This window comes from Dipodomys spectabilis, unplaced genomic scaffold (assembly GCF_019054845.1).
Source record: "Dipodomys spectabilis isolate Male_0828 unplaced genomic scaffold, ASM1905484v1 ptg000207l, whole genome shotgun sequence".
NCBI classification, from domain to species: Eukaryota; Metazoa; Chordata; class Mammalia; order Rodentia; family Heteromyidae; genus Dipodomys; species Dipodomys spectabilis.
In genome coordinates this window covers 8,824,423-8,837,411 of record NW_024870884.1, presented here as the reverse complement: position 1 = coordinate 8,837,411, position 12,989 = coordinate 8,824,423, and the positions used below count along the sequence as shown (strand labels likewise).

Sequence of the window (12,989 nt, the reverse complement as noted above, 5' to 3'; positions counted from 1 at the left end):
ATGTTTTGTGAAGGAGTCTTTTCATCCAAATGTGTGGATTTATGTATGAGTTTAGTCATCGGGGAGAGTGTTAAGTGTCTTTCCTACCTGTATGTGCTTTGCCTCAGTTTCTCCTTGTGAGCAGTTTGTGTTGTAAACTCCCTTTTGTATCTGTGGCTGAAACTTATCTTCCAGATTTTCAAGGTCTTTTTTTTCTCCAGGGCCCTTTTCAGTTTATTAATTTAAGAGCAGCAATTTTCCTGGAGGTGAATTACATACTGAATTTCCCCCCAATCTCTTTTATACAAGATATCACTGAAAAAGTATGATTAGATTCAACCCATTTGTCTCCCAGAAAAAAAATATGAAAATATCAGTGAAGGTGACTCTCAATGTGCTTAGTAGCCAAAAGAGCTAGGTTAAAGATATAACCGAGAGAACTCTTCTGCTCAGAGGATGAAAAGGTGTTGTTCAAATTATCTTAAAGAGCCAAAAAACAGCATTCAGTTCTTACTAAAAACAATTTGTTCTTGGAATGTTGTCAGCTCAAATTGTGGTCAGCTTTCGTAAATTGTATGAATTTGCACTGCATATTTTATTTAGTGTTTAGCAAAACTCCAATATGGCTCTGCATAACTTACACAATACACCGTGAAAATGACTTCAGAAACTCCCACAGAAGTTGACAAATTGGGCACCTAATGCTTTTAAGCTAATTGCATGCTTAGCGTTTAAAGAGTTGACTTGTTAAGAATGAAGATCAGAGTTTCATGGAGATAACGCTCTGCCTCCTGCCACAATGAATCCAACCAAACTGTATCAGAAATATTACAGAAGCTTAAAGAAGAAAATAATGTGAGCTTTAATCACCATCCTACTTAGTCTTAAGTGAAATGCTCATGAATCATATGAAATATCATAGCAGTTTTGCAAACTATTCTTGAATTTTCAAGCTGTTATTTTCAGGAAATTTAGAAAGCAAATTGCGAAGTGATAAAGAGTAATTTGGTACCATTGCTTATGTCATTTTTCTTTCTCCCTTACAGACTGGAAAAAAAGAAAGGAACAATACTCTGAATGCCGCTATAGACAACATGTGCAGGAAGACCAGAGACCTTCGCAGACAGGTTAGACGACACTATCATGAAAAAGGAAGCTTTGGTTAATTGCTGTAATACTTAATTCTTGCTCTTGTTCCTTTAAAATTAATTTTGAATGGGAAATAAGAAGAGTGAGTATCTATTTTCCACATCTATATGCCATGTTTGGGACAAACATAAAAAGTAGAAGAAATAATGTATGTCTCCATGTCATGCAGACCTACATTCCTATTCTAGATCTGTCCTAATCTGATTTGAGACCTCAGGCCTGGAGTCCATGTCTTCAGTCTTCTGTGAATCTATGACATGGAATTAGAAATATACAGTAGTGCTTTGATGATTAAATAAATGCGTATCATTGTTTGGTACCTACTAAAATTTTAGGGAAGATTGACAATTTGATTTTTATGACTTGAGAAACTCAGTTTAGTGGGGTGCCAGTGGCTCATGCTTGAAATTCTAGCTGCTCAGAAGTCTGAGATCCAGAGGATTGTAGTTCAAAGCTAGTACAGGTAGAAAGGACAGTATGACTCCATCTCTAAAATAACCACATTAAAAGCTAAGCTGGAGATGTGGCACAAGTGATAGAGTACCAACTAAGCAAGCAAACTTCATGTTTAAAATCTTGTACTTAGAACTGAGTTTATTATTCAAGTACTTGTAGCAAACAGGCATAACTTAGATTCCAATTCATTGCTCTTTGATTGTTTTAAAGGTCTTTCAAAAATTGTTTTCTGTTTATGTGAAAGCGACTTTTAAACCTTGGTTATCAAGAACAAAGTGTCAGAAACAATTTCACTAAAGAATTTAAATACCTAATATTATGGTACAGTTCATTTTTTTCAAGGATTAGTAAGCCTTAGCTAATCTCAAAGGCTTCTGATTTCCATTCCTTCCCACTGTCTTTAACCAAAACCTTTCCCACACATTAACTTGGCCACCATTAACTCATAAAATAGGGACCCAAAGCTTTTTAACCAAGAGCTTTTAATGCAATATATTATCGTACTTTAAATGAGAAGATTTAGTGAAATTGCTAGGGAATCTTTTAATTCAGAAGCAGATTTAGAAGTGGAATAAATAAGGATTCTCAGATCATTAATAATAGCTGTGTAAAAATACAATTTTAAGTTCGGTGAGAATCCCAGTTTCTCAACTTTATGGCCTTAATGTGAATTCTGTGTCTACGATCAGCACTTAGAATCACAGAATTTAAGAGATGAAAGGATCTTATTGGCACAGTGTGTTTTAGATGCAGAGGAGAAAGCAGACCAGTATGGTCAGGTGACTTGCTTGAGGAGGAAGGGTGATTGGCTCAAAACCTTCACCAGAACTAAGAAACTCCACCCCTTAGAGCTTTCCTCTCTCTTTATTACAATGCTATCTTTTTTCACCCTGTCTCCTCTATCTATATTGCCATAAAGAAAGTTACATATAAAGAACTAATCTCCATATACACCCCCAAAGCTTTTGGAGTTATTATTTTTCTTTAAAAAAAGTCAAGAGAAAGCAATTTCTTGCATATTGAACTACTCGATTTAGAAAATAAAAGCACAATATGCCCAGTTAAATTTGAATTTCAGATTAGCAACAAACATGCTTCAATATAATTACGTTCCAAATATTTCATGGACATATTTCTGCTAAAAAATTGTTTATCTGAAATTCAAATTTAACCAGGTGTCCTGTGTATTATTGTAATTATGCTTGTGTGACCATCTTACTGCTACCAGTAAGATAGAGAAATAGCATTGGAAATTACTAATTCTTTCTTTATAGGAGTTGTTTACAGTTTGTAAAGAGCTACTATATTCTAATGATTTCACAGGCCAACACCTCCTTTCTTTCTTTTTAAAATTATTAATGTTTAAGAGGACACCATGGATGATAGAAATCATGATGCTAGTTCTAGCTATATGATTGGTCTCTTGTGATTGCTCATGTAATGGTAGTCCAATGGGCTCTCTGCTGGATAATTGGAGCATTAGTGCTTATTCCTGTTCTTTCACTTCCTGTAGTGTTTGATCTTCCAGGACTCTTCATGCTTTCTCCAATAGAGATAACCTGAATTCATTACAACATGTCTCAAAGTGCTAAGAGAGATTGAAGCTCCCAGACTTCCTTCACTTGGAGCTCCAATGTCATGTCACTGGATGTTATTTTTACCCACATTCTGTGGATGAACTCAGTCACAAACCCCATTCTAGTTGAGCAGGATCAAGCAAGAGCTGTCTCATATAGATGTAGCTACATATTATAACAGAAGGTGTATCTTCTAGAAATAGCATATATGTGCATGTATGTGCTAATTTTTGTAGTCATCCATCATTTTCAATATTGGAGAGGTTCATTGTAGTATTTCTCTCTCATTATCTTTACTTGTTCAGCCTCTCAATACTTCATGTTCCATTCTGATGTATATTACTTTTAGTAGTTAAAACAACAACATGAGCTACTTCTCACCTGCTCTTAATTCTTATAAAATTTATCTGAGTTCGTTTTAAGCTCCTTGCAATATAATCTTTTTCACAAGAAGGGGAAAACCCTATGCATAAAACACATTTGTCTGGAGTAGTGTTCGTTTCTTGCTCTAAAACTTGTTTTACTTGTTTGCTTTTAGTAAAATTTAATCAGGACTTATCATCTTGTCCATTCATTGTTCACTACTCTCTTAACCATATTTTTTCCATCAGTAACACAGAAACATTCTAACTTTAGTAACAAGGATGATTCAACTTCCTTCCTAAGAAATGATAAGTAGCTTAGAAATATCTGAGGAGAAACAGATAATACATTTAGGAGCATAGAGATGGATTTACCAGGGGATATTTTGTATTTCTTTCTCTGTAACTTTCTTGACTGCTTTACTAGAGACTAGACAGAAGTCCTTGCCACCATGTCCTTAGTTCTTTGTGATTTGATCCTTACCATATTATTCCTTTTTGTTGTTGTTGTTATTGGTCATGGAGCCTGAACTCTGGGCCTGGGCGCTGTCCCTCAGCTCTTCAGCTCAAGGCTAGCACTCTACCATGTGAGCCACAGTGCCACTTCTGGCTTTTTCTGTTTATGTGGTGCTGAGGAATTGAACCCAGGGCCTCAGTCATGCAAGCAAGTGCTCTACCACTGAGCCACCTTCCCAGCCCCTTACCCTATTATTCTTGATGTATATTTTGTTTACAACTTTGCTTCCCAGTTTCTTCTCACTACAGGGACACAGTTACCCATTGGCTGACAAGAGTCTACTTACTAATTTCCAAAAGTTTCGTCATCTCCTTGCCAAACATACCTTTGTCTTTGCAGGCATTTCCATGTCCCTGTTTTTGGAATGATGCATGTAAATGGAATACTTACTTCCCTTTCTTTTCCCCTCCTAATCGCTGATCTCTAGGCTAATATAAGTGTAACTTATTTCATTAAACCTTTTCTCTTTTTACCAACTGGAATTAACATTTTTCTTTCTGGAGTACTTATAATATGTTGACTTCAATTATAATTTTGTTTGTGTTTTGTTTTGTCTTTAAACATTTTTTTCTTCCCACTGAACTATATGATTTAGTAATAACAATTAGGAAAAGATCTCTCATTTATCAACTGCTTTCAAAATCTTTCTACCAAGTGCATTCCTCACTTTACTGATTTTTAATTCCTAAAACCAGAAATGGTGTCATTATCTCAATCTCTCAAGTGAGTCAATTTACTGAATATCACCCACCTAACTGGTAGAATCATGCTCCCAATGCAGACTTCACGTTTGTAACACCACATCAGTTCCAGAGACAATAACACATTCACTTCCAGAACCACCAGGACCACTAATTTTTAGCATCATAAACCTTTTTTAAATGTTTTTGTCCCTTACTTAATGTGCTTTGTAAAAGTTAACTTCTTTTTTTCTATGATTTTAGAATTGCATATCCATCAGATCTTTAAATAAAGGAGGGTGATTTTTGACTATCTGTTATATATATGTTTTGCATATCTGTTATGAGGCAAATATATATATATATAATTTCTATTCTCATATGAAGAATAAAATACATAATTGATTTTCTATAAGCATATTCATAGCTTATTTGTGTACATGAAATAAAAAATGCTTTCATAGATGCCAAAGTAAGGATGAGATACAGAGAGCTTTTAAAGTTTTTTTTAATCCAGAAATGTATTTATTTTCAAATAAAATATAATTATGGTAAAAAAATCCCCACAAATAAGACAAGCAAAACAAAAATCTTTACTGATTCTATAATTGCTATGTTGCTGAACTGCTATTTCCATCTTCTTGCCATGTGGATGATGCTAGTATAACTTTCAGAGGAAAAAAAATATAGGTTCTTAAATCTCACCATCATCATTACCACCACCATCATCACTGTCACCATCATCGTTCAATTATTTTGTTTCCATAAGTACAAATTTTGCTAAATTGCTACAACAGCTATACATTGAATTCTTAGTTATTTTAAACACATTCTTCAATCAAGCTTTACAAATTATATTTTGCTCTATTGCTTAAAATTAAATTGGCCTTAATGGGCATAAATACGGGTTTTTCCAGTTCCCGTGATTGTTTTTTACATGTTTATTACATGTGATTGTTTTCTCATGTTTCACTTGCTCTTCCCATTATATGTTTGTTCTTTCTGCTCCTGATGGCAGGGCTTTCTTGGAGTTTTCACACAGGTCTTTCACTTTTGAATTTTGGTTGTAGAGAAATATTTTATTTGAGATCCCAAACCTCTGATATCAGTGGGAAATAGAAGAATTGATGTCTCAAAACGTTTTATTAAACTGTAGTGAGAAAAGATGGAAAGCTCCTTGGTTTGGTTTTGTTCTGACATTGTTCATGCCTGGCTGCAAACCAGTTTTTATTGAAAATACATGCCTCTAACTCGTGGTGGTTTTCCCCTTAACTTCAGATTTTTATTACTGTGGTTGTATTTTTGCATGGACATATTAGATTCATTGTTAATTTTTTTTTTATTTTGTATGCCACCAAGTGAAAGCAATGCATTATGCCCACTGGACAGGAAAACTGTATGGAACTACATAAGGTAGAAGCCATGTAAATAGTATATGTAAAGATGACTATGCAGAGTAATGAAAAAGTCCCGTAGGCGTATGTTACAAGGTAAAATTTGTTAGCATAACATTTTTGTCATCTCTCTCTTGTTCTTGTCTGTACACCTCGTCCTGTAATAATACTTCGTTCATGGTCATTGCAACATAGGTCAGGGCAGAGATATGCCAGTGTGGCAGAACGTGATCAGCACAGATTAAGGATGATTAGTAGTCTGGTAGTTGGCTCATGACCAAACACTTAACACAAGGGTGTGGTATGTGTTTTATATTGGGTTCACCTTTGTGAAAATGGAGCCTTAGTACAGGATTTGACTTCATTTAGTTTATTTGGGATATAATTTTAAAAAATGAATGTAAGAGAAGCATACAAATTGAGTTAGAGAGGAAAAGGATACGCTACATGCTGTGAAAGGTAAAGGAGCTTAGATCTTCTGATAACCCTCAACTTGTCTGACCAATGGATGGAGAATAGGAACTTTATTCAGTGACTCCTATTCCATAGCTCAAGGGTGGTGCTTCCCACTCTGTGCAGTTTCTAGAACTTTTGAGATGCAACTGTTCCTTGGTTGCGAATCCCCCAGAGACTTAGAGAAGCTCCTGAGACAGGAAAACAAGGAAAAGTATGGACTGTTTTTATCTCTGAAGACAATGTGAGACAGGTCTGGAAGATCAGCTGTAAGACACAAAAAGCCCCTGATGGAATCCATAATGCTAAAGTATGATCACGAAAGGCCATGGGAATTAGGGAATCAGCAAGTCAGACAAAGACTAAGCAGAATGTAGTGTGTTGGTTGAACTCATTATCCTGTTTTCCATTTGCATGGGTTCAGATGCTGTTCATAGAGAAATACTCCCTACCTGATGATTGCTTATGATCTCCTACAGTGCCTATGATTTCACTTGTGCCTAAGACAAGTTGATAATTTCTACTAATTAACTCCTGTCATGAGACAGAAAGGACAAACATTTTACAGTGTGAGACAGTGGTTACTTTCCACTTCACTAGATTTTTTGCACTGATGAAAAATCGCTCTGTTTTGGATAACCATAAGAAAGTAATCCGACTTTTTAGATATCATTGAAGATGGGAGCAAATATTTATGTACAAATGCCCATAATTATTACATGTAGATGTGTAGAATATGCTGTTTTGGGAACTTGATTTTCTCTCTTTTCTACTGAAAGCAAGGTGTTTTTAATAAACACCTTGCATGATAGAAATGTGTGATGGAAATGCATAATCTAGTGCGGGTGATAAATATTAAACATTATAATAAAACCAAGACATGATGGCATATATGCATGTATACTCATATGTGGATACTCACGTGGATATGTGTATATATACACATATTACATGTCATGTGGATGTAAATATATGTGTATGTGTATATGTGTGTATGTGTTCCAAGAAGAGAATAGTCAAATTGTATAAAACATTTAAGTTTTCTTTGTGTATGTGGGTATGTTTGTGTACTGGTACTGGGGCTTGAATACAAGGCCTCAGCCATCTTGCTTGGCTTTTTCAGCTCAAGGCTGGCTCTCTACCTTCACTTCTTTTTTTTTTAAATTTTTTTTTTTTTGGTCCGGTCGTGGGGCCTGAACTCTTGGCCTGGGCACTGTCCCTCAGCTCTTCAGCTCAAGGCTAGCGCTCTACCACTTGAGCCACAGTGCCACTTCCGGCTTTTTTCTTTTTGCTTATGTGGTGCTGAGGAATCAAACCCAGGGCCTCATGCATGCAAGGCAAGCACTCTACCACTGAGCCACCATCCTAGCCCCTCTACCTTCACTTCTTTCAATTTTATAAAAAGAATTTTTCTGGGGGCTGGGAAGGTGGCTCACTGTCTTGCATGCATGAGGCCCTGGGTTCAATTCCTCAGCACCACATAAACAGAAAAAAAAGCCTGAAGTGGGGCTGAAGCTCAAGTGGTAGAGTGCTAGCCTTCAGCTGAAGAGCTGCGAGACAGCGCCCAGGCCCAGAGTTCAGGCCCACGACTGACCAAAAAAAAAAAAAAAAGGATTTGTCTACTGGGTTTAACTGCTAAGAAGTTTTGGTAGGATAAATATCTTTGAAGAGTAATGACATAGATTTCTTTGAAATTTTGCCTTTTAGTTCTTGGTGATTGGTTCTGTTTGTTTTGTTTTGGAATTTTATTTAAGTAGTTGTACAAAGGGGTTTCAATTCAATACGTCGATCTGTGAGTCTAATGCATCGTGATTAATGTCACCCCTTCAGACACTCTTCCCCCCATCTCTCCCTTGTTCTTTTTGTACATTACCGTATTTTTCTTTTTTGATATTACCTTCCATCTCTCTTTGGGTCCTTCTCTTCCATTTACCTGATTCTCATAAACAGTAATGTTTCTTGGGATTTTATTCATAGATGTCTCCTCACTGTCTGTCTCCCTGCCATGGCCCCTGCCTTGTCTTCTCTTGAATTAGCCCTTGTGCATTGATTCTTGATGAATGAACTTCAGTGCTTTCACAATATGTCTCTCATGTCGAAGTTACAAAGAAAAAGGATAGAGGGAACATGGATCAAGATATATTGTATTTACAAACTGTTTTGTTAAATGGCGACTGCATTGTACGACTACTTAAAGATAATAATAATCATACAGAAATAAAAGGAGAGAGGAAGGTCCAGTCATTGAAATCGGTCACTCTCTGAGGGATTCCTGGTGCTTTTCTCTTTATGTCTCTGAAACTTATATGACAACTTCTCACACCCAATCCAAACCTATATCCACTTGCTCGACTTTACAGATCCATTTCCCATAAGCAACAAATACATTGTTCATGCACTTAAGGTCTTCCTCCTTGCTAGTAACCTCTTAGCACTCTACACTCTATCCTAACAAGTGCTCAGTAAATATTAATTTCTTGCAATTAGCGATTCTCTTTTCTGCATGCTGAGCAGTATCTTTCCCTCCAATATTCCTGCAGCCTTTGTTGGGACGGAAATTTTACACATCTTCAGAGCATGATCTACCCACTTGGGCAGAGACATTGTGTTTCTCCTAGAAGCCTGTAATTATTATGGATTTCATTTACTATTTGTTCCTGTAATTATCATAGAAGACTGTGCTTCTTAAAAGTGCATCTCAATCATTCAATTCTGAAAGTATATTCCTAGTAATTCTCACTGATCAAACACTAAGCTGTATTTTGGTCTAAAATACCCTAAAATATAATTTTCACAGAAGATAAATTACAATTTTCCTATCTAATATTTATCTATGTTTTGTTGCATAGAGGTTATTAAACTAAATGAGGAGAGTGATCCTAACACCTCTGAGCCCACTCACAGTCATTGATATTATTAATGAAACATTTCAGGATATTCTGATCCTTAAGGACCTACTATCCTATAAACATAATGAATTAATTTTCCAATGTGGTTTTAAATCTCAGAAAATATCTGCTGAGTAGAGTAATTATCTGGTTGTCATTTATAAGCTAACATGTAATCTAATTTAAAAGAACTAATTGTAGCAGAATGTTATAGTTGTTTAATCATTTGAGGTATGAGGGCAAGAACAATTAAAGCCAATGGAGAAAATTGGATATCAAATTCATTTATTCTTCTTCTTGCTCTATTAATCTGTTATTATCCACCACAACTGGTGATCTAACTTGGTTTAATTACCATGAATTTAGCTAATCAAAATTTATCATCAGTTTTTCTAATAAGGTGGAAATATTTTATCATCTGTAATTAAGAAAATATAAGCAATATGTTATTTGCACATATACATAAACATTTTAGCAGTGCAGTTTCTTTCAGGAAAAAGTAGTTTTATGACTTGACTTACAATTGACTTATGGGCTAAGAACAATAGAAGGAAACTTACGACTTTGAGGAGCAAGGAAAGTGTTGATGGATAATTTTTCCCTGGATATTTTTCTTACTTCAGTAAATGACCTTCACACACGCACACAGTTTAATATCATTTTAGACATTCCAATAGCAATGTATAAAATGAAATCTGTACCCTCTAAAATCATAAGAATGGTATGTAACATGAATCTTTCACTGGAAAAAAAAAGGTTGAATTTTTTTATTTCTCCTCAGCTCCGCAAGGCTATTATAGATCATGTGTCAGACTCTTTCTTGGATACAACAGTCCCACTTTTGGTTCTCATCGAAGCTGCTAAGAATGGCCGGGAAAAGGAAATAAAAGAATATGCTGCAATATTTCATGAGCATACCAACAGGCTCGTGGAGGTAAGCATGCTAAAATGGCAACCACTCTAAATCCATGAGAATGTGCCTCCATTTCCTATTTACAGTGAACTGTCCTCAGATAAAACTTTTGAAAATGTATGACAAATGTGGCAGAGTTGGGCCTAAGCAACAAGGTGGGTGTCAGCATAAAATATCCTCTACTAACTGGAAACAGAAGCCATTTATTGAAAAACAGTGGTGAAATAATGCTCACTGTTGTTCTGATTTTTAAGTATGTGTATTACCAAAGCCATAGGAAAGAGCCAGCTAAATACAGATACTTCATTTTATCCAGACATTTTCTTTTCATTTGAGCTTAAAAAGTTTCAAATATTCTCTTAATGCAATTTTATTGTTTTCTGCCATGTTTTCAGCTTTTTAGAGCTATTCAACTATGTGATATGAATATAGAAATTGAATGTAGGATATATCAAGGCAGAGAGATCCATGAATAATTAAGTAGGGATGGTGAATTCAGAGAGAGGCTATGAAAATACAAACTATAATTCCCACCTATTTAAGAACTGGATGCATGAGGGATAGAGGCATAGAGAGCTAGCCTACCAAGCTTTCCATGAGTACCAAGTTCAGATCCTCGTATTACCAAAAAGACAAAGAAAAAAAAAGATTGAGACACTGGAAGGAGGGTTGACTGATGCAGCAAGATGGCATATTGGTGAAGAATTCAAGAAGGGCTGGGTGGTTTCTCCAGAGGCAGACAATGGAAACTGTGGCCTTATGGAATATATACCACAGCTGTAGTATAACAAAATGCTGGAATAGAAGAATTTCTAATACAAGTAAGATGAAAATACAAAGCCAGGGACCAATGACAAAAAGGGGGATAATGTCATTTATAGGTTTTGTATACCAGAGGTGATCATTAGTTGTCACTCATCAACAACTGTACCAGATTTTATGTCTAGTGTGCATTCAGATTGTCAGTTCTCATGACTTGCTGATTATTAAATGTCTGAATTACCACACCTTCCTACATCAGTTGTGAACTCCGTAGTGAAATATGTCTTTGTGGCCTAAATTGCTTATGAGATGCAAGAGGGAGAAATAATTACTGCCTATCTGAGTTAGAATCACACTTAATCTAACAACATAGAGGATTTTTTTGAACTTCTTTAATGTGAAAGCATTGGGAAGGAGATTTCTAATGCAGCTAGCATTTGTACTGTAACCCTGAGAGATTCTAGTCTCCAAAATTGAAAAATGAGTGAAAAGGAATGATATACAATTACTAAAATCATTTAAGCCTTAAAAGTGCTTTACATCCAGTTTGGACATTGTCTCCGAATGTTCCCAGAACTCTGTAAGCTAGAGTAAATAAGACAATCCCAACTGGATTTTATGAAAATAAAGGTAAAAAAGCCAAAACAGATGAGATGCTGGTTTCAGAATTATAATTTTTAATGAATCAATTCAGCAATTTATTGTCTGTCTAGTTTTGTTTATTCTTTTAGATGCTCATGTCTCAAAAATTTAAAAACTATATCCCTAATAGAGCATAGACAGCAATGGGACAGATAATAAAAGCTACCTATTTACCACAGCTCCTGAAAGTTGACAAGCTTTCATCTAAAACTATATTCTCTGAAATGAAGGTTTACCAAATTATGAAAAGAGATCACACACTTTGTGTAGTGCTTTGAAACTAAAATTTGGTTTCTGCTGATAAAATTATATTTCCTGTTTATGAGTTTTAGGCAGAAATATTAGCAAATGCTCATTGAAAAAGGCACCTTAGTCAAACAACTCTAATAATAAAAAAGTTCTTTCTCCTTTTGGAGATCTTGAATTAAAGGCTATTTGAAATTTAAATTTAGTCCAGAGTTTCCTCATGTCACTTTACCTAAGGAACATTTTTCCTTCATTATATATTACCAAGATATTGTCTTCAGGAATACTTGGGATCACTATTTTTTTTTAAGCAAAATGATGGTAAATTCTTATGCTTTTAAGAATTTGTTTTAAATGTTTAAGGATTTTAAAAGTTCTCTAATCCATATCACTATTGAAAAATAAAAGCTTTAGAATTATGAGCTACTGGGAGACTGTGAATAGATATTACTTAAATCCCTATATTCTCTTAACACATTATAAAGTGATTATACTAGATTAAGAGTGATATCCTCTGAATCTTAGACCTAAATAAATTTCTGTTCCAAGGAGCTTTTACTAATACAAAAAGTTTTGTTAAACATAATAGCTCAAAACAACTATTTGTTATTATCTCACTAATCTGTGGGTTTTCTTGGCAGAGCTGGGCAATTCCTGCTTAGGGTTTCTTGTGTGATTCCTCTCAGACACTGGCTGGGGATGGACGCGCTCAAGGCTTGTCTTGGTTGGACATGCAAAATAGCACAGTTACATGAACAGGCATTTTTAACTGTGAACTAGAAAGGTTGTGGTTTTGAATACAACATCACTACATGGCCTTCATGGGAAGGACATAGCTTCTACTTCACACAGATCGTTTTGGGGTTCTAAGATGATAAGAGCTAGCAAGAGACAGGAACTAAGATCAGCCATCTCCTTCAGGATTGGGCCCAGAGGTGGCAGATGTGGCAGAAAGCCACATCTACTGTATT

General features: G+C 35.4%; 1 protein-coding gene across 1 annotated transcript in view; it reads left to right on the top strand.

Annotated features, from left to right (window-relative positions):
- The window catches only part of Ctnna3 (catenin alpha 3), a 1,268,549-nt gene that overhangs the window by 670,915 nt on the left and 584,645 nt on the right, over positions 1 to 12,989 (top strand). The window contains exons 7-8 of the mRNA XM_042696520.1: positions 1,026 to 1,106; positions 10,237 to 10,389. Coding sequence (XP_042552454.1) covers positions 1,026 to 1,106; positions 10,237 to 10,389 — 234 coding nt within the window. The remainder of the gene's footprint in view (positions 1 to 1,025; positions 1,107 to 10,236; positions 10,390 to 12,989) is intronic.